This window comes from Dromiciops gliroides, chromosome 5 (assembly GCF_019393635.1).
Source record: "Dromiciops gliroides isolate mDroGli1 chromosome 5, mDroGli1.pri, whole genome shotgun sequence".
NCBI lineage: Eukaryota > Metazoa > Chordata > Mammalia > Microbiotheria > Microbiotheriidae > Dromiciops > Dromiciops gliroides.
In genome coordinates this window covers 223,175,388-223,198,496 of record NC_057865.1, presented here as the reverse complement: position 1 = coordinate 223,198,496, position 23,109 = coordinate 223,175,388, and the positions used below count along the sequence as shown (strand labels likewise).

Below are 23,109 nucleotides of genomic sequence, written 5' to 3'. Positions count from 1 at the left end.
ATAGAGAGGGTACAAGTGTAGAGGAAATAGAAGCAAGATAAATAAAATAAATACGTTATATATTTTAATATATTAATAGTATATATAATTATAAATAATTAAATAATAATTTTAACAGCCTAGGAAGACTTAAGTTCAAATTCTCCCTCATACTCTTGCTGATTATGTGACTCAGGTCAAGTATTGACTTCTCAGCCTCAGTTTCTTCATTTATAAAAAATGGTGTGATGATCAAATAGAACTACACATGTAAAGTTCTTTGCAAACCTTCAATCATTATATAAAAATGCTAAATCAGGGAATTATAGACAAATGTCATTAATGAATGTTGATTCAACAATTTTATGGCAAGTTAGGTGGCACTGGGCCTGGATTCAGGAAGATCTAGGTTCAAATCTGGCTTCAGACACTTGCTAGTTATATGAGCCTGTTAAGTTCTTTCTGCCTCAGTTTCTACAATTGTAAAATGTAAACAATAACAACACCTATTTTGTAGGGTTATTGTGAGGATCAAACGAGATATTTATAGACCACTTAGCATAGTTACTGGCACATAGTAGGCACTATATAAATGCTTATTCCCTTATGCCCTTTTATAGGAACCCAAATAAAGACTATAGAAACATATACGCATGTGTTTGAATATGTATATATGCATATATATATATGGATATACATAATATATTCACTATGATTGAGTTGGATTTATACTAGGCTTCTGGAAATCCATTATGGGATAGAATTGTCAAGACGGGGCTTGCTTTATGGCAACAGCTTCTGAAGAAGTGGGACAGTCCCTCAGTACAGTTCTCTAAAGGCTTTTCCCCTGACATTGGACTTCCAGGGTTTGGGGTAGGGGAGGGGTATTATGGGACAGGAAAGGGAAGGGGGTCTAACAATTAACCCAATACCTGGTTCAGAGTAAGTAAAGCTTAATAAATGTTTACTGATTGATTGGCCCCACTTGGCACCAGCAAAGCCAGTGAAACCATAGTAAAAAATTTTTTTTTTAAAAAGGACTCCAACCCATATCTTCTGAATTCTACCCCAGCATTTCTTCAATAAAACTGCATTGGATCTTCTGTGGTATACAGAGATATATTAGATGACAGTTAAGATAGCTTTCAACTCTAAGATTCTATGAGTCCTCAAAATTGTCCCACACGTTTCCACTTTTCATTTGTTTCAGTATTTTGATGGACCTGTGGTATGACTGATATAAAAATGCAAATTATAACCCATTCACATCTTCTTGTCCAGTGCTACTCTTTTTTCAAGTCCTGTAAATTCTATCTCGGTAGCACAGTGGAGAGTTTCAGGTTTGGAATCAGAGATACCTGAGTTCAAATCCAATCTTAGATAAACAGTAGCTGTATGATCCTGAGCAAGTCACATTACCTCTGTCTGCCACAGCTTCCTCATTTGTAAAATGAAAATAATAATAGTACCTACCTCCCAAGGTTGTTGTGAGGATAAAGTGAGATATTTGTCAAAGCACTTCATTAACCATAAAACCCCATATAAATGCTAGTGATGATGATGATGTTAAAGATGATGAAGAAAATGATGATGGTGGTGATGGTGATGATGATATTTTGGAACCTCTCCCCCCCCTTTAGATCTCCTAACATTGTGTAAATATCAGTGAAAGCACATGGCTTTTCCATTGGTTTTCTTACCATCTTCTCTGTCAACCATATGTCTCCCTGACAATATCCTTTGTACCATTTATCCTGTGCAATTTTTCACTGATAATATGTTACCTTGTTATGCCCATCATGTGCCCCTCTTTGGGTGACCTTCTCATGTTTGGCCATGGAAAATGATGCTCTCCTTGCTTGTTTAAATCACTAATCCCATTCAGTTGTCCATAAAGGAACAACTCAGAGATGGACTTAATGTTTAATTACATAATTTAACAACTACTAGAAAGTTCTCTGTAAATTTTAAAGCACTATGCTCATGGACTTATATGGGGCAGGTATTCCAAACCTAATCTTGCAATGAAAAGGAACCTGAATCTAGAACCATAGAAGTTCAGCACTGGGGGCAGCTAAGTGGCTCAGTGGATAGAGCACCGGCCCTGGATTCAGGAGGACCTGAGTTCAAATCTGGCCTCAGACCCTTGACACTTACTAGCTGTGTGACCCTGGGCAAGTCACTTAACTCCAATTGCTTCACCCCCCCCCCAAAAAAAAAAGATTATAAAATAAATTTCTAAAAAAAACCAAAAGTTCAGCACTGGAAGCTACCTTTGTTGTTGTTCAGTCATTCAGTTGTATTCAACTCTATGTAGCCCTGTAGACCTTTGTCCATGGGATTTTCTTGGCAAAGATACTAGAGTGATTTTCCATTTCCTTCTTCAACTCTTACATGAAGCATCCACTAGGAAGTCATTGGAGACTTTGGACAGTGCTGTGAACAGTAGCTACACAGGTCTCAATAGATGAATGTGCTGAGAAATCAGAGGTAGTCACTGTAGCTTTCCCATTTAATATATTTGCTGATGAAGGATAGGTGAGAGATAGGACCAAAATTTGAGCATGATTTAAAAAAATAGGGTTAGGACCTCCCGATATGTTTATAGGTTGAAGAAAAGGAACATGATGCAAAAAATGGAAGATGCAAAAGAGAATGTGGATAATTGATTTATCAAGCTCTTAACTGGGTCATAAGAAGACCACATGCTTAGTGAGTCAAGAGCTCAGCTTTATCCAGGGTTAAAGCAAGATAATCTACGAACCGTGAACACATGGATTGATGGGAATTGTGGAATTAAACTGTTTTTTTTTTTCTTTCCCCTGACTCCGGTAAAAATTATGAATAACTTCTCTCCATATCTATGTAGATAATCAAATCCCTCCCTTTTCTACAGTTCTCCATTCACTCCTTAGCTTCTTTTTTCCTTCCTCCCAAATCAATCCATCTATGATAACCTTGTGTCAAAGCAACTATTTATGGATGACATAAATAGACAAGTCAGAAGAGACCTGTAGAGGGAATAATCTATTGATTCAAGTCCTGGGAAATGATCTGAGTTGTGCTGTATGCATCTTACTTTAAAAGCATTTCATTTCAACAACAGGAAGCCAATAATATCACCAAAGAAACAACCTACTAGAAAGAGAAAATAAGTGGAAAATACAAAGTGTCATCCTTTGTCTTTTAAATGAGATGGGGGAAATCAATAAGTGACTTACACTATAGCCAAAGAAGTGTGTCCAAACAAATGTGTATTTTGTAGTCTTTATTAATTATGTGTAGTCTTTAAGGGCCCACTGTATCCAGGGCACCTTTCCTGGCTGCTGCCCACAGAAGTCAATCACATATCATCCCTGCCCTAAAAGGACTCACATTCTAACAAGATAAGTAATCTGAATATCTTTTTTTATTTAAACAAACATTTTATATAATATTTTATTTTTCCCCAATTACATAGTAAAACAATTTTTTAACATTTGGGTTTTTTTTTATTTTTAATGAGAATTATTACCAAGAAACCACCAACCATGGCCTGCAATTAGAATAAACCATTGCAAAGAAGTACAATGCCACAGGGTCCTCCTTGTCCTCCACCCCAACCCTGAAGCTCTCCCTAAAACAGATTTATTCTCCCCTTTTAGTTCCTCATGGTATAACAACACAAACTCTCTTAACTATGGAGAGCTGTGGAATGTTCAAAATTGGAGAATTGAAAGGGGACAATACAAGATTCACTTTTTCTTCACTTGCATGTCATAGATGAAATAAAGAATTTCTTTCTAGCCTGCTTATCTGTGCAGCAGCTTCACTGGCAAATGACAAAGGCACTACATAGAGGGAACATTGGCAATAATGAATTTCAGTTCAAAAGCCAATGGGACACTTGGTTGTTTTCACGGAGAAGCCATGGCACATATCAGCAAAGGGCTTGGAAGTATCAAAGCTAAGAATTCATGTCTTGACTTGGACTTGTGCCCTTCAGAACATACTTTGGTTGATGATAACTAAAAGATTTAGTGATTTAAGCCCAGGAGGCAGAGCCTGCTACCATGGCCAACCATGGCAAAGCCACCCAAAGGGTAAGGGGGAGAAACATGCAGGGAAAGATTAGTCTACACCACATTACCAGTAGAAAACTTCACAAAAGTGGTATAAATATGTTTTCAATGACATACATGATTGTGAGACACAAGACCAGCTTATCATGGTCGAGGACACAACATAGATAAAATTAATTTGTGGTTTTCTAAGTAAATATGTGGCCCTTGAGAATCAGTTTCTATTTAATTTTGACACCATTAGTCTAGAGTTTGAAATCTCTTCTTCCAGACACTTTGAGAAAGCATAGATAACTGTTTTGAATGGCTTAGATAATATTTTGTCTGGAATCAGGTGGCATAGATAGGATAACTTCCCAATGATCTTTCCAACACTAAGGGTATCAGATATTAGGTCATTCAAAAGGTTGTACTCAGAATACTGTAATCAATTCTTCCCATTAGGCAGGCAGTGCTATTTAATGGGCAGAAAACAGAACCTTCAGAAATCAGGAGACGTAAAGTCTAGTTTTGTCTCAACTCTTATATGCTGTTGTTCATCATTCAGTGAATCCAAAATTAATCAAGAGATCATGGTGTTCTCAGAGTTCCTTACATAGTCAATAGTGGGAATCTGCTTTGACTTGCAAAACCAAGAATGTCACAAAGAAATGATACAGATACTGACATATATGTATGGACTATTTGTGCCCAACCTGTGGTAGAGCATTCAGAGCTTGTATTGGTCTGATCAGCCACAGTCAGATACACTGTAATTTGAGTCTAACATATCAATGTGATTTCAGTCCTCTTTGAGAACAAAGAACAACAACCAATGTGTATATATCACATAAAATATATACTGAGCCTTGGTTGAGTTCCCAACTACTTCTTTGTGGTCTCTTTCTTTAATTGATAGATTTGAAGCAAAGATCAAGAAGAGTAAAAACTATTAAAAGAATATGGGAAAGAAAAATGACCTTTTCTGATTAGATTATTTGACCTTTTTTCCACCTCTGAACTGACGTTTAAAAACCCTGCTATTTCTCAATAATAATAGTTGGGGGCGGCTAGGTGGCGCAGTGGATAAAGCACCAGCCCTGGATTCAGGAGTACCTGAGTTCAAATCTGGCCTCAGACACTTGACACTTACTAGCTGTATGACCCTGGACAAGTCACTTAACCCTCATTGCCCCGCAAAAAAAATAAATAAATAAATAAATAAATAATAATAATAATAGTGGACATTTATATACAGCTTTGACAGTTGCAAAGGGTTCTGTACATGTTATTTCATTTGATCCTCACTCTTTTATGTGGTAAGTACATTAATATCCCTATTTTACAGATGAGAAAATGGAGGCTTAAGTAACTTGCCCAGGGTCAAATAGCCAGTAAGTATCTGATGTTGGTTTTAATGAGTTCTTTTAATGAGCACATTATCTTCTACGCCATTTTGCTCCTTCTGCAAGGACAACACTCTGCAGAGCTGGTACTCTGTATCTTTTAAAGGAGGAAATTTTTTGGAGGCTATGTTATCTGGATGAAAACTATAAATTGAATTTTTTAAAAATCCAAACCAGTGATTTATGTATGCCATACTATATATCTACATAGTTAACTATATTTTCAATGTGAGTTTTCAGTAAGAGTTTTAGCATGGGGCAGCTAGTGACACAGTGGATAGAGCACTGGCCCTGGATTCAGGAGGATCTGAGTTCAAATCTGGCCTCAGACACTTAACAATTTACTAGCTGTGTGACCCTAGGCAAGTCACTTAACCCCAATTGCCTCACCAAAAAAAAAAAAAAAAAGAATTTTGGCATCATCAAGACAGCTACAGTCAAATGTTATTGCCCTAAAGGGATGTATTCATTATAAAAACTGTTCTATGCCAGACTGACTTTCCCTAACACTTAATGGGCTGCTGCTTCCCATTGTTAGCATGTGTTGAGAACTGCAAACTCACTCTGACCTTTAGCCCTAAAACTCTAACTGGAAAAAGATATATGTGTGTGTGTGTGTGTGTGTGTGTGCTCGCGCATACATACATATATATATGTTTTTCTTTAACTCTTCTTTTCTGACAAGCTTTTGTCCCATCTCTTTTCTCTCTTTCCCAGCCAAACATATCATGTAGGATATACTCATTGTCTCGCCTTTGTCACCACATTTACCCCCTTGTAACTTGCCCAGCTTCTGAGATATATGTATATAGTAATATATGCATGTGTATATGCATATATTTGTATCTATACCTATGTTATGTATATGTATCCTATATAAATATATGATATATACATATATACAAATACATATATTTATGAAACCCTCAATGAATTTCAAGCCAGGCATATTCTACTGGGTTTATCAAATTAAGAAGCGAACTTCCAGAAATCTCACACATCAAAATGCTCTCTTCATCTGATATTCATATCTTTTATGTGAATTCTAGGGTTTCCTCTATCCATTTCAATCTATTGATGTGGATAATTATCATTTAATCATTTAATTAATCATTTGCATAATCCAAGGAGCGATTATGGTTTAAAGAAAGGTGCTGCAGATTTGTAGAGAATATGTGAGCCGATGAAGTTCTTTAAAATGTCATTGAATAATGCCATTTAAGCAGCTTTTGCCTCTAGGAGCTGTCAAGTGACTAAAGACAGTAAGCTTCTTTTCTCATTGGTCTTTATGATGAGCCAGCAAAGTACTGAATTAAAGTACTGATTAAAGTAGCTTATTTTCTTTCACTTCTGTCCTATCCCCTTCACTTTCCACACACACCTGACTCAAGCTAAAAATTCTGTTTGCATTTATAGAATGACATAAATTCACTATTTTTAAAAAATCATAATCTCTATACTTTGTACCTACCCCACCTTTTGTAGAAACAAACTCCCAAATAGTCAGTCTTCTAAAATATATACCCAGGTTACAAAGTCCTGAAGACACCTAGGAACCACAGGAAATGACATCTTCTAGCCTCAGTTGCTTCTTGAGGGGAATTAATTGTGGTTTGCAGTGAGTGCTTTTATCATGTGCCTATGATGTCCAGAATATTCAACAATTACCCTAGCCTGGAGAAGAAATAGGTGGAACGTGTGAGATGATTGCTCCACTAGGGAAAAAAAAAAAAAACCCCATACAAATGGAACAGGATATCTCAGGGGAGAGTAGTTAGGGGCAGCACTGGGGTAGTTCAAAGAGAGCTGACCTTGATGCCAGGAAGGCATGGGTTCAAGTCCTGCCTCTGACATATGCTAGTTTTGTGACCCTGGGCAAGTCACCTAACCACTGTTTGCCTCAATTTCCTCATCTGTAAAATGAGTATAATAATAGCACCTACCTCAAAGGTTGTTGTGAGGGTCAAATAAGATAATAATTGTAAAGTGCTTAGCACAGTGCCTGGCACAATATAGATGTTAGTTATTATTATTATTATTGCTTAACCTCTCAGTTCCCCATTTGGCCGGAGAAGGAAATGGCAAACGACTTTAGTACCTTTTCCAAGAAAACCTCAAAAGGGGTCACAAAAAGTTGCATACAACTGGAAAATGATTAAATAACAAATAACCCCATTCTATTCTTTATGATAAGCTGCAGAGAAAGGTCCAACCTGCATTGATTAAGGATGTTTCCTTATATGCCAGTTCTTTATATTAATGAAATCATAGGCCTAGCTTCTATCCCAATCCATAAGTAAATATGCCATTAAAGGCAGCTCAGGAGCACAGAATCCACAACAGGAAAACCAATTAAGAGAAAAGAAAGGATTTAGAGTAAGGCTTTTTTCTTCCCCACAATTCTTTGCAAAGCTGCTTTGACATCCTTATTTCTTAGAGAGTAAATCAGAGGATTCAACATTGGAGTGACAAGGGTATAACATACAGAGGCTATTTTGCGTAACTCAGGGTTGTCAGGGGGAATGACATACACAAAAAAGACAGTCCCATAGAGAAGACTCACAACCCCCAGGTGAGAACTACAGGTGGAGAAGACCTTCTTTCGGCCTTCGGTAGAGTGGATTTTCAAGACTGCAGATACAATATAAGTGTAGGACACCAGGATGACTACAATCGTGGGAAAAATAATGACCCCAGCCAAAGTTAATGACACTATCTTATGGAAAAAAATATCAGAACATGAGAGTTTTTCCATTGGATGGGAATCACAGTAGAAATCATCAATGACCCGAGAGGCACAGAAAGACAAGGAGAAGGTCATGCTTACTTGGAGAATGGCAGTAAACCAGCCACAAAGGTAGGAACCCAAAACAAGCTGAGTGCAGAAGCGTCTTGACATGCGGACAGTGTAAAGCAGAGGAGAGCAGATGGCTATGAAGCGGTCATAGGCCATAGCTGACAAGACAAAGCCCTCTGTAACCATGAAGAGTGCAAAGAGGAAGAGCTGGATCACACAGCCTGTGAAGGAGATGGTATTTTTCATGGATAAGATATTGGCCATGGCCTTGAGTGCTATAGCAGAGGAGTAGGAGAGGTCAATGAAAGAGAGGTTGCCTAGGAAGAAATACATTGGTGTGTTCAGCCGGGGGTCAGTCAGAATGAGAGTTATCATGCCAGCATTTCCCAGAAAGACCATGCTATAGATAATCAGGAAAAGCAGGAAGAGGAGGGTATGGAGCTCTGGGCGGATTCGGAATCCTACAAGAATGAAGTCAGTCACCTCTGAATGGTTGTCTGTTCCCCTGTCACCCATGGCAGAGACCTGCTGAAAGGAACAAGTCAAGGTAAAAAGTCAAGTCAAGGCACTATTCAAAAACCTGGGGATGAAAAGAAAGGCAAAACAGTCCTGCTCAAGGAACTCAAAATCTTTCAGCTGTCATCCTACTATTACCAATGATAGCTTACACAAGTGACACCTCTCTACACCTGTTTACCTTTTCACTTAATCTGCAAGATAAGTGTGTAAATTTGTATGGTGTGACACTGGATTTATTTCCTTTTTAAATGGCCATTTCATGATTTTTTTCTTCTTTCTTTATAATCTGTTATTCCCACTCTAGTGTTTACTTGCCTAATTTGCCTAATCCTATAACAGATCAGAAAAGAACATTTCAGCAAAATGGAATAAATTCTTGAGAGATTTTGTAAAATAATCTTCTCTGCTGACTTTTAGAAATGAGCAAAGAAGACCAATGCTTTCATTCTTTAACTGAGTTAACTACTTGATGTAGAGTACACTCTACAAATATTATCTCATTTGATCCTACAACAACCCTGGCAAGTAGGTGCTATATGTCCCCATTTTATAGTTGAGGAAACTGAGACAGAGGTTAAGTGATTTTCCCAGGGTCACACAGCAAATAAGTGTCCAAGGACATATTTGAACTCAGGTCTTCCTGACTCCAGGCTCAGTGCTCTCTATCTAGTATCTTACCTATCAGCATGGCATAATGGAGAGAGACAACCTGAAAATAAGGAAGACCTGGGTTCATGTCATGCTTTTGATACATGCTACCCCTGTGAGCCCAGGAAAGTCAATTAATGTCCAGTGGTCCAAACAACTCCAGAAGATTTTAAATTCTGGAGAAAGTACCGACCTGTACTGATAGAGTTCCTTCATAAAGGAGTTCACTCTACCAGTGAAATCACAGATTCATTTGCTATCTTCTACTAACTATGTGCAAAGCCTGGTTTAAGTGGTAGAGTAGGTACAAGGATTCCCTGCCCTCTAAGAGTCCAACATGTAGAAGGTCTACCTCCTGATAAAAGGATGAAGAACTAAGAATACAGAATGAGACTTTTTTTTATATAGTCAATGTTTAAATACATTTTAATTGACAAGATATATTTGTAATATGTTATGTTCTCAATGGGGGTGGGATTGAGGTAAAAAGGTGAGAAAGATTTTGGATGATTAAAACAAATTATTTTAATTTCAAAGAAATATGGCAAAGATGGAAAAAATTGCTGTCTAAAGAAAAGTTAGAAAATAACTTACGGCAAGGTAAAATCCACAGATAAAAACACAGAGAGGACTATAATTGACCCCTTACTCCATTTACCCTCTGCTCCTATCTCTGTGATACATATCAGTGATTATAATAGCTGTTAAGTCAAAAGAAGTTTGAATCTAATTGTAGATCTGATGGACAACAACCAAGGGAACTCGCTAGGCAGTACTTGAGAGCCAGAACCTATTACAGTCAACAGCTTCCTCTCTCTCCACTTCTTCCCTGGACTCCAGCCTGAAGATTGCTTTCTGTGGGCTCTTTATTCAGTGTAGTAGCTACAATGGCATCAAAGAAAGCTTGAAACTAACTGCCAGTGGGTTGGAAAATTACCAAGGTCCTCCTCAGGCCACTCCTAGCAAAATGTCCTCTCAGCAGCAAATCAATCACAGTCATCTTTCCCTCAACAAGAGCAAATACAGGAGTTAAGTCCCCATGATGAGGTAGGAAGTGGGGGGGGGGGGCACTGTGCTTGAAGGAACAGCAAAAAGCCTGAGTAAACATCCATAAAAAGAAAAATCAACACACAAAAAAATTACTGTCAGTGTAATGTTTGAAAAGTTCGAGATAGCGGGCGGCTAGGTGGCGCAGTGGATAAAGCACCAGCCCTGGATTCAGGAGTACCTGAGTTCAAATCTGGCCTCAGACACTTGACACTTACTAGCTGTGTGACCCTGGGCAAGTCACTTAACCCCCACTGCCCCGCAAAAAAAAAAAAAGTATGAAAAGCTCGAGATAGTTAATTTAATCATTTTCTTAATAAGGTCATCTTGTTTAATAATAGAAGGATGGTCATTTTGCTCTATCTCTTAGACCAAAGACCTCTCATGGCAGTGGGCTCACAGTTTACATGCCCTCGGAAAAGTAGATGTTCGTAAAGAAACAATCAAACTCTGATTGTTTAACAATAAATATTATCATGGGAGGCAGGCTATATTACAATGAATGTCATGAGTACATGACTTGGACACCCAAGTCTAGATCAAAGAGAAATTAATGTGTAAGTGCATTTTGGCACCAATCATTCAAAGCTGGAGGAGCCAACAGAAAGAACAAATTGAAGAATGCGACCTCTGAAGCAACATTTTAGAATTTTGCTTTTGTTTTTAAAATAGCTTATTGATATAGAGACATCCTGCTCTTCCAAATATAGGAAGGATTGTTATAGAAAGAATCTGATTCTGTAGAGCTGTTTTAAAAGTAAGCCAAGGCCAATCTGCCTGAGATGAGCCAAGAATGACATTGTCCAGAGCAAGGGAACAGACCATAGGTTTCTCAAGGTTTCTAGGTCCTAAAATTCTAAAATGAGTAAGTTTAAGATCAAAGCAAAGTATTAGCCTTTAAAAATGAGACAACTTCAGAAAGTCTCTCAGTAAGGTATTTTGTACACATTAGGCACCTAACAGAATTTTTTTTTTTTTTTGCGGGGCAACTGGGGTTAAGTGACTTGCCCAGGGTCACACAGCTAGTAACTGTCAAGTGTCTGAGGCCGGATTTGAACTCAGGTCCTCCTGAATCCAGAGCCGGTGCTCTATCCACTACACCACGTAGCTGTCCCACCTAACAGATATTTTTGACTCTTGAGACGAACTCCCCATCATGCTATTCAATCTCATTCCTTTCTTTCAGGTCTTCCTCACAATACTCTAGTTTCCAGCCAAGCTGTATTGCCAGCTGTTCCTGAACTTGACCTTCAATTTCCCACCTCTATGCCATCCTCCACAAGCCACAATGCCACAAGCCATCCTCCATTCTTGAAATGTACTTATTCCACATCTTAGCTTCTCATTATCCTTTTTGGTCCAGCCTCAGCTCACCTAACCTTCTCTCTCTTACCTCCCCTATCAGTTTTAAGCACCACTCCCTCCTTCAATTACTTTATGTTGACTTCTCCAATGTCTGTTGTATCCAGCAGTATTTTGAGGGCATAGACTTACTGTCTTGGGGTTTTGTCTTTGTATCCTCAATATTTAGTGCAGTGATTTGCATATATTAGGAAATGAATCCATATTTATTTAATTGAAATGGTCACAACTGAAATGAGCAATGACAAGGGAGAGGTTGTCTCTTACCTGAAAATTCTTTTGCTTTATCCTCTTGGTCTTTTGTCTAACTTCAGAAATTTGAAGGTTCTTTTTCTCCTTTGATTGTTGATTCTAGAGAGAGGATGAAGAAATGATTAAAAATTAAACATATCAAGAAATAATTGTTTAGCAGGAATAAAATATATTTACCTGTCTTCAGTTTGGGTTCCTACTCAAATAATCAAAATTTTCCCTTTGTTCCAATAAAATTTCCTTTTTTAAAAGTAACTTGTCCCTTAAAAATAAAAAGCTATAAACACAAAGCTCTTCACAGTGTATATGTGGAGAGGAGTGGGGGTTGTGGGGTTTGGTGAGGAGGAATGTTATGGAAAGTTTCTTTCTGCTTTCTGAATAATTCTCTAAGAGAGCTAAAATAAATGCAGGCATCAAATACTAAAAATCTACTACATACATTTGAGTGATCAAACTACAGGGAAGCTCCACATGCCCACCTGTTCCCTGGGCAATTTTGCAAGTCTTAGAATGAGAATGATGGAAATTTAAGGGGGCAAGGACACTGGGACCCAGAGAGAGGCATGTATAAGTTTCTTGGGCCCATGATGATCTGCCCAGATAATAGCAGCAAGGATCTGCAGCTACATTACTTATTTTAAGTCTATTGCAACCGTTGCAGATCATTGCAGGTTGGGAGTTTTGCTAACTTTTCTGGGAGCTTGCTCCTCTGAGAGAAGAAGTCTAAAAGTAGGTCAATTATGCAGGAATAACAAGAGCAGGCTCCAGGGCAATGGTCCATGAGGACCAGGGAAGAGGCAAAGAGCCAAAGAGAAGCCAAAAAACATGGCTGACTCCTCTTGATGAATAGTCTCAGGGATATCTCAGGCTTCAGGGTTTTTTTTCATTTAGCAAAAGAGGACATAGCTAACCACTGTCTCTTTGTCCCCAAAAGCAAATTAATAGGCAAATGAAAAAATAGTTGTGCCAAAAGTCACTCCCCCAAAAGATAAGTGGTCAAGAGACACGAACAGACCATTCTCAGAAGAATTGTAAACGATGAAAGAATGACTCAAATTACAGTAAGAGAAATGCAAATCAAAAGAACTCTGAAGTCACCCTTCATGCTCAGTAAATTGGCAAAGATGATAAAAGCCAATAATAGTTGATTATGAAGGGGTTGTGGAAAGATGGGCACACATCATTGATGAAACTATGAATTAGTCCAACCACTCGGGAAAGCAAACTAAAATTTTACTAGGAAAGTGACTAAAATATCCCTACCATCTGACCCAGAGACTCTGCTTCTCAGCATATACTCTAAGAAGGACAATAACCAAAAAAAGTCTCCTATACATCAAAATATGTATGGGAGCACTTTGTATGGCAGGAAAGGCCTGAAAAGAAACTGGCTTTGCTTTTGTAAATGGCACATGAATGGAATGGAATATTGCTGTAATGTTTCTTCTACTTTTAGTGAACACCAAGTGACAGTCAATTCTGTTGCTTCAGGAAGAGTGGATGACCCTGGTGTCATGAAACCAAAGGTTGAGGTGACTTCAACAGTGACTTCAGCATCAGGGGGCCAAAACTGGGAACAAGGTCTAGGTCAAACTGTCCATCTTTCCTAGCAGGAATGGTTACTGGAGGAATGAGTTTGTCAAACCCTACATAGTACCCTGAAAAGTAACTAGGCTTTGTGGATTAGTCCTGTTGCTCCTGATCCCTGCCAGGGGGCTGGGCCACTGGTACTGTCTCAGCTCTGCTGTGGAAAAAGCTGTAGCTGGTGGCTCAAATCAATAACTGTTACACTTCTGCTTAGGGACTGTGCTGTCACTCTGGGCAATTTGGCTAAAACTACCCTTGACACCTTCTCCAAAACCAATAGTCACCTAACCTCATATCTGTGGGAAAAGAACATGTTCACTAAGTCTCCAAATCAGGAATGCACCCACCATCTTGTAAAGAGTCATATTCCAATATCTATCCAGAGAACTCAGGAAGCTGGGAGCCATACCACATAAATGTTTTTGTATTAACAAGAAATAAAGTGAACTGTGCTTTTTTTTTTAATTTTTTAATTTTTTTTTTTTTTTTAGTGAGGCAATTGGGGTTAAGTGACTTGCCCAGGGTCACACAGCTAGTAAGTGTTAAGTGTCTGAGGCCGGATTTGAACTCAGGTACTCCTGACTCCAGGGCCTGTGCTCTATCCACTGAGCCATCTAGCTGCCCCCGAACTGTGCTTTATTAAAAAAAATTACTATGCTATAAGAAATGGTGAATATGATGAATAAAGAATAAACTTCTGTAACATGAAAGCAGGACCAGGAAAACAGTATGTGTATTGATAACAGTGTAAATGGAAAGAACAGGAACAGAGTGATCAAAACGGAATTCTGTAAAATGATCATTAGCAAGATCGGCCCCAAAGAAAGAAGAGATATGAGAAGGCAACTTCCCCTGCTTCTTTGCAGAGCAGGAGACCAAGGGCATTGAACATTGAATATAATATTGTATGTTTCTATGTGTTTTGGAGGGAGGCATGGTTTGGTTTTTTTTACCACCTGAACTCTTTTATCTTCGTTATTTAAATATAGATTTATGTCTTTGTTATATATTGGGATAGCTTTCTGAAAGAGATTGGGAAAAGGAATCTATTGGGAAATGTAGGTGATGTAAAAACAAAAGATATCAATAAAATGTATCTAAAAAAGATGGGTGTGAATCAGCTTTTTGGCACAGCAGACAATGAGAGTTAAAAGTGGGCTTATTTGCCAACTGTTCTAAACTTCCAAAATAAGCATCCAACTTGATATGGCTGGAGAGACGCAATCTAGGAATCAGGATACCTGGATCTGACAACCAGGTCCATCACTATGGGACTTCAGGCAAGTCATGTAATCCCTCTGCATCTTCCTCTTGTGACATATAAGAAAGTTTGTAAGACATAGTTTCTGGGTAATTAACAATCATCTATGAATTATGGCTGGAGGATAATTAATATAAAGGTCATTTGACCATCTCTTCTAAACCAAAGATGGATCATGGAAGCTTCTTGACACTTATATGCCCTTGGAAAAGTGGGTGTTCCTGACAGATGGCAATCAACTCTGATCGGTTAAAAGTTAATGAGAATGACTATTGTAATGAGAGGTAGACCTATTCTAATGAGGAATTAGGGGGAATGTGTCTTTGATTGTGTCACTTATCCCCAGACCACCTCTAGCCTTGGGCAAAAGATCTAAGCCACACCTAACCCAAGCCTGAATAGAACACAATGGGCTTCACCACTTGGATGGGATCTGAAAAAGATTGAGGAGAAGGCTAATCCAATCTCATTATCAGCAATGTACTGCAGATGCTGGCTGAGTAACCTATAAGGCACTGGTTTCTGAATGATGAAATAGGAAGGGAAAAAATCCTGGATCTCCCCAATAGTAAATGGATATTTGTATGTCACCCTGTAAAACAGAGATATTTGTACTATTTATTTCACAAGACTGTTGTAGGCATCAAGTGAGATAAGTTGCACAATAGCTAATGTTTCTATAGTACTTTAAGGCTTGCCAAACACTCTACACATATTATCACATTTAATCCTTACAAAGAACTCTATAAGGTAGGTACTATTATTATAACACTCATTTTTCAGATGAAGAACCCAACATCACACAGCTAATAAGTGTCTAAAGCATGATTAGAAGTTAGGTCTTGGGGGCAGCTAGGTGGCACAGTAGATAAAGCACCTGCCCTGGATTCAGGAGGACCTAAATTCAAATCCAGCCTCAGACACTTGACACTTACTAGCTGTGTGACCTTGGGCAAGTCACTTAACCTTCATTGCAAAGAAGAAGAAGAAGAAGAAGTCAGGTCTTCCTGATTCTAAGTCTAGTACTCTATTCACTATGCCACCTGTATTATAACCATAGAACCTTATATAAATCTAGTTGGACTCCCACATAGCATCCAATTTATGACATATCTCTGTTCAAACATGCCCAATAGAGAAGCTCACCCAATCAAGAAGTCAGCTTATTCTATATTAGAAAAATTCAATTTACTAGGAAATTTTTGTTTACATTGAGTTAAAAATTGTTTTTGTAGTATTCATCTGTTGTGGTTACTTCTACTTTTAGAATCATACAAAATAAGCATCCCTTTTTTTCAAGTGAGAGACAGTTAAGTGGTATAGTGTATAGACCGCTGGACCTGGAGTCAGCAAGTTCAAATTTGACTTCACAGGGTTTTTATAAGAATCAATTAAGATAGAGGCAACTAGGTGGCACAGTGAATAAAGTACTGGCCCTAGATTCAGGAGGACCTAAGTTCAAATCTGGCCTCAGACACTTGACACTTACTAGCTGTGTGACCCTAGGCAAGTCACTTAACCCTCATTGCCCCACCCAAAAACAAAAACAAAAAAGAATCAATTAAGATAGTATTTATAAAATTCTTAGCATAGTGCCTGGCACATAGTAGGTGCTATGTAGTTACCTATTCCCTTCCCTTTTCCCACTCCTCCTTTCTCTTAAGTATTTAAAGATGGTGTTAATGGCCTGCCTGGGTCTTCTTATCACAAGACTAAGCATTGCTAGTTCTATTAACTTTCCTGAGTGCTCTCCTCTAAATTACTTCTAGTTTGTCAATATTACTCTTAAAATGTGACACCAAGGGGGCGTCTAGGTGATGCAGTGGATAAAGCACTGGCCCTAGATTCAGGAGTACCTGAGTTCAAATCTGGCCTCAGACGCTTGACACTTACTAGCTGTGTGACCCTGGGCAAGTCACTTAACCCCCATTGCCCCGCAAAAAAAAAAAAAGTGACACCAAGAACTGAACATGATCACAGGATCATAAATTTAGGACCCCACCAGTCACCAAATCCAACATTTTCATTTAAGTGATTCAGGACTAAGGTCAAAAGAAGGAAGACAGGTGATTTGCCAAATGTCACACAACTGGTTAAATGTCTGAGGTAGGATTTGAACCCAGGTCTTCCTATATTCAAAATATAAGCTTAGAGAAACTAACCAAAAAGTCATGAGTCCAAAAGACTTTCCTATTACCACTGAAACACCCACTAGCCCTATAATCTCTAACCTATTTAATATTGGGAAACTACCCTATTGACCATTGTGGAGTTTAGACATAATGTGGTCTATTCACTCAGACAGAATATATTCTAGACAAACTATAGTTTATTACAACTTCTTTTTCATCACTCCATTTGCTGCATTTCACCAATAAGTGACTACCTAGAAGAGTTGGAGAATAGAATGTATATGTAAGTGTTTAACAACCAGATCTCTGGAGGGGAAAATGCTAGGGTTTTTAAGCTTAAATTAATTGCATTAACATTTTCTTCATCATTTTCTTAATTCTACAAAGCAACAAATCTAGTTTGTAGCACTTGCTAATTTCTGAGGTGTAAATGTTCCCACTCAGAATTTAACAGTCAGCTCTTCTGAGCTGGTTAAAGCTAGTTCCAGTATGCCACTGATTAAAAGTCAACCAGGATTCCTTGCAGTAGATAATAAGAACAGCCAAAATGACATTCAAGAAGTTGGAGGGGGGGGAAGGGAGAAGGAATGACTTTCCTCATGCCTTCAGGAAACCCTTGAGTAAAGAAGAACAGGTCTGGTTATCTTTATGTAACTTCTGCCCTAGCCAACCATCCTGAAAACTAGAAAAAACGGTGGTAGACCCTTCCCGTTTTGAGTACTTCTATACACTCTAGTGGCATGCTCCAGGAGATAATCCTCTGTACTAGTCCATGGGCATTAAGTATTTTTATATGAATTTTAGCTAAGGAAGGGATCTGAATTCATCACTTTGTTAAAAGCTATTTGCAGGCAAGGACACTGAACAAAAACATGTGAACTTCATACCATGGTTATCTCTGGCTCCAAGAATCCTATACATTTGGGCCTGGCATGGCACACTGTTTACTTCAGATAGGAGCTTAAAGTATTCCACAAACTCGCTAGCATTTGTAAAGTGTTTTACATTTGTTATCTCTTTTAAGCTTCATAATATCCCTGTGAGGTAAGTGCTATTATTACCCCCATTTTACAGATGAAGAAACTGAGGCTAAGCGAAGTTATGAGATTTGTCCTTGTCCAGGGTCACACAGTTATTAAGTGACAGGATTGGAACTCAGGTCTTCTTGACTTGAGGTAGCTAAGTGGCTCCATGGATAGAGAACCGTGCCTGGAGTCAGGAAGACCTGAGTTCAAATCTGACCTCAAACACTCACTAGCTATGTGACCCTGGGCAAATCACTTAACCTCTGTTTGTCTTAATCCACTGGCAGAAATGGCAAACTACCTCAGTATCTTTGACAAGAAAACCCCATATGGGGTCACAAAGAGTCTGATATGACTGAACAAGAACAATTTCTTGAGTCCAAGTACAATATTTCATCCACTGTGCCTTCTACCTGCCTTCCACAAAGGTGAAGTTGTTCATTTGGGTGTCTAGTAGACAGTGTTACAGCTCTCAGTGATGTTAGTGGCTGTTTTCAGTAGTATCACAGTACAATCTGGAAACTGCCTGAATCAAGCTACACTTCTATCTCTGATCTTGATCTAGCTCAAGACCTATTATCCAAGGCAAGGAAATATGAGAGGTAATACCGCCAATACCACTACTTGGTTTGTTTCCAAAGATGATTAGGGAAAAAAGAAAAGAACCTATATGTTCTAAAAGGTTTATATCAGTTGTCTTTGTTGTGGAACAGAACTGGAAATTTCAGGGATTCCATTAAGTGGGGAATGTCTGAATAAGTTGTAGAATATGTTTGTGATGGAATACTACTGTTCTATAAGAAATTCTGAGCTCAATGATTTTAGAAAAAACATGGAAAGACTTGGACAAAATAACAAAGAGTGAAATGAGCAGAACAAAGAGAACATTGCATATAGTAATGGCAATATTGTTTTTTATGTAAAACATCATATTAGTCATTTTGTATAAGACTGGAATCAAATTTAAAATGAAAGTGAAAAATAGCATGTTTCAGTCTGCGTTCAATAAATATCATTTCTTTCTTTGGAAGTGGATAGTATGCTTCATCATTAGTCCTTTGGGATTATCTTGTATCATTGTATTGCTTAGAATATCTAAATCATTCATAATTCTTCATCAAACTATATTGCTGTCACTGTACACAGCATTCTCTTGGTTCTTCTTACTTCACAAGACATCACTTCATAAAAGTCTTTCCAACCCTTTATGAAATCATTCTATTTGTCATTTCTTATGGCACAATAATATTCCATTACAATTATATACCAAAGCTTGTTTAGCCATTCTCCAATTTATAGACATCCCTTTCATTTCCAATTCTTAGCCACCACAAAAAGAGCTGCTATAAATATTTTTGTGTTTGTGGGAGGGGGATTGTTTTGTTTTGTTTTGTTTGTGGGGCAATGAGGGTTAAGTGACTTGCCCAGGGTCACACAGGTAGTAGGTGTCAAATGTCTGAGGCCAGATTTGAACTCAGGTCTTCCTGAAGCCAGGGCCAGTGTTTTATCTACTGTGTCACCTAGCTGCCCCCGCTATAAATATTTTTGTACAAATAGGTTTTTTCTCTCTTTTTCAGATGTCTTTGGGTTATAAACCTAGCAGTGGTATTGCTGAATCAAAGGATATGCATGGTTTTATAAGCCTTTGGGGATAGTACCAAATTGCTCTCCAGAATGTTTGGATCTGTTCACAACTCCACCAACAGTGGATTAGCATCCCAGTTTTCCCACATCCCCTCCAACATCCAACATTTTCCTTTTTTGTTATATTAGCCACTCTGATAGGTGTGAGGTGGTACCTCAGAGTTGTTTTAATTTGCAAGCAATATTGTTTTAAGAATAACTTTGAGTGAATAAGTTATTTTGTCTATTATAAATGCCCAAATTAGCTATAAAGCACGTATGAAGAAAGTCTGCATCCACAGAAATAAGTGATAAATAGAAGTTTCCATAAAATAATTTTACATACATGTATATATATACACATACACACACACACATAATGGTAGCTATCTCGAAGATGGGGTGAGAAAAAAATTTACATGATAATTTTGTTGTATATTTGAAAGGAAGTTGTGCATGGTAGATTCATAGTTTTATGTATAATCATCTTTTATATCTGGCTTTAAAAGCCAGTGTTTTATATTTCATCCTCAAGGCAATATACAATTAGCACGATGTTATGGAAATTCATGTTTTATTCCATAAATTTAAAATAAAAGTAAAAATAAAAAAGGAATATAAGAGGATATGGATAAAGATACAGGCTGTGATATAATTTCTAATAACAAGAATCAACAAAAGTAATATCCCTAAGCCAGTCATCATGTAGCATTAGTAATTACCATAAACCTGAGCAGAACACTACAAAGTGTTTCAATAATAGGCGAGTCTAACAGAATTCTAGCATAGTCCCTACATAGAATATTTAAATTTATTTAAACATAGAGTATTTATTTTCTCTGCCAGTGGGAGCATAAAACAGAGGTAAGATGGGGAGAACATCAATGCCACCTGCCATGGGATTATGGCTTTTATTTGAGCCAAATGTAATATGGAAGAACAAGGAAATAATCATTTGAAGAAATGGAAAGATGGGAGTCCCCGAGTGAGGGTATGATGACTCATGAAATAGACAATATGCCAAAAACGTGTTTCATTAGTCAGAGGGACCCATAAATACCCACGTCCTTTGAACTGCTGGACATCTGGCCTCTCTCACTATGTCCCCATGATCCACTGAATTTTACTACATGGGCTTGATCTGTCTAAGATGACACCTTCTCAGTTTTCACCCCACTGCTAATTGTATATTGCCTCCAGGATCAAATATAAAACTCTAGTTTTTAAAGCCCTCCATAAACTGGCCCTTTCTACTGTTCTTACTCTTTCCAAGCTCTTCCTACCTAACCACCCCCAACACACATACTCTGATATTCAGTGACACTTGCCTTCCTCCAACTAGACATGCCATCTCCCATCTCTGGGCATTTTCACTGGCTGTCTCCCATGCCTGAATTCTTTCTCTTTTTAGCTATGCCTCTTAACTTAGCTATTTTCCTTCAAGTCCCAACTAAAATCATTCCTACTTTTTACAAGAAGCTTCTCCTGATCCCTTTTTGTTGTTCTTTTTGTTTGTTTGTTGTTTGTTTTTTTGTTTTTTTAATTTTAGTGAGGCAACTGGGGTTAAGTGACATGCCCAGGGTCACACAGCTAGTAAGTGTTAAGTGTCTAAGGCCGGATTTGAACTCAGGTCCACCTGACTCCAGGGCCAGTGCTCTATCCACTGCACCACCTAGCTGCCCCCTGATCCCTTTTAATGTTAGTATATTTTCTCTTTTAATTATCTCCAATTTATCATGTACATAGCATGTTTGTTCTTAGTTGTTTACATATTGTCATCCCCATGATAATGTGAGTTCCTTGAGGGCAAGGACTGTCTTTTACCTTTCTTTGTATCCCAGGTACTTAGCACAGTGTCTGGTATATAGTAGACATTTAATAAACGCTTGTTGACTGGCTGAATTTATTATTCAGCATATTTGAGGATCACAGAATGGTAGTTCTTAAAAGCACACTAAGGGAGGCAGCACAGGGCAGGAGAAAGAATGTTTGATCTAGAATCAAAAACCCTACTATTCAAATGCTGACTTTTCCACTTACTATCTTGGCAGGGGGTGGCACCCTGGTTCTCGCATATGAGATTTGACATCACTTAACCTCTATGGACCTCGGCTTTATCATTTATATAATTAGAGGGTAAGGTTAAATGACCACTAGGGTCACTTCTCATTCTAAATCAATGAAGCTATGATCTTGTAGCTGGAAAGAGTATGGACTTGTGGAGAAAAATGGGAGCCAGTGCAGAGTGTACACACCCTGGGACTCTTAAGTATCATCCCACCATACCATGGCCTCAAGATCCAAGAAGGTGTTCTAAGAAAAGGAAATTAGGAGACGGGCAGCTAGGTGGCACAGTGGATAAAGCACCAGCCCTGGATTCAGGAGGACCTGAGTTCAAATCCGGTTTTAGACACTTGATACTTACTAGCTGTGTGACCCTGGGCAAGTCACTTAATCCTCATTGTCCCCCACAAAAACAAAACAAAAAAAAATGAAAGAAAAGAAAGAAATTAGGAACTATGACCAAAAAGTTAATAAACGGTAAATACCTTTTGACACAGTGATACCTCTATTAGGTTTATACCCCAAAAGAGATCAAAGAAAGAGGCAGGGGTTGGGGGATCCTATATGGACAAAAATACTTAAAATAGCTCTTTTTGTCGTGTCAAAGAACTGGAAAGTATTAGAGTGCCCATCAAGCAGTAAGTGGTTGAACAAATTGTGGTATACAAATGTAATAAGAATACTATTGTTGTTCCATAAGGAATGATGAGAGAGATGTGTCCAAGAAACCTGGAAAGACTTTCATCAACAGATGAAGAGTTAAGTGAGCAGAACTGGGAGAAACAATTTAAATGAAAGCAATAGCACTTATAATGGCAAACAACTCTGGTAGGCTTAAGAACTCTGATCAGTGAATGACCAGCCATGATTGTAAGAAATTAATAATAAAGTATGTTACCTTCCTCCTGACAAAGGTGATGGATTCAGGGGACAGAGTGAGGCAAACTTTTTGCACGTGGAAGCCTAGGAGATGGTGGGAGGATTCCAAACAGTCAACCCCAAAACACCAAGCTTTTAGAGAATGAAGTTGTCTTTCTTATCTCATATATACGTCATGATCAAGAAATTCATCACAGGACCTCAGATGCCCTCCACTTAAACCCTTTCATTTTACAGATGAGAAAAGTGATTAGTGATAGAGAAAAGTAAAAACCAACACCTCCTCAGAGGTAGTAGGCATGAGAGGTGAAATTTGAACTCAAGCCCTCTGTCTCCAGAACCAAAATTCACTTCTTTATTTGAATTTTGGTACTCTGCATGGAAATGGAGAAGAAAATGGCAAATCATTCCAGTATCTTTGCCAAGATAACCCCAAATGGAATCACAGAGAGTTGGGCATGATTGAAAAATTACTCACCAACAACAAA

General features: G+C 38.2%; 1 protein-coding gene across 1 annotated transcript; it reads right to left on the bottom strand.

Moving 5' to 3' along the window:
- Nucleotides 1-7,796: 7,796 nt before the first annotated feature.
- LOC122727445 (olfactory receptor 9K2-like) lies at nucleotides 7,797-8,771 on the bottom strand. The gene has a single exon (XM_043964989.1). It carries the CDS (start codon nucleotides 8,736-8,738, stop codon nucleotides 7,797-7,799), a length of 942 nt encoding a protein of 313 aa, XP_043820924.1. The 5' UTR covers nucleotides 8,739-8,771.
- Nucleotides 8,772-23,109: the final 14,338 nt, after the last annotated feature.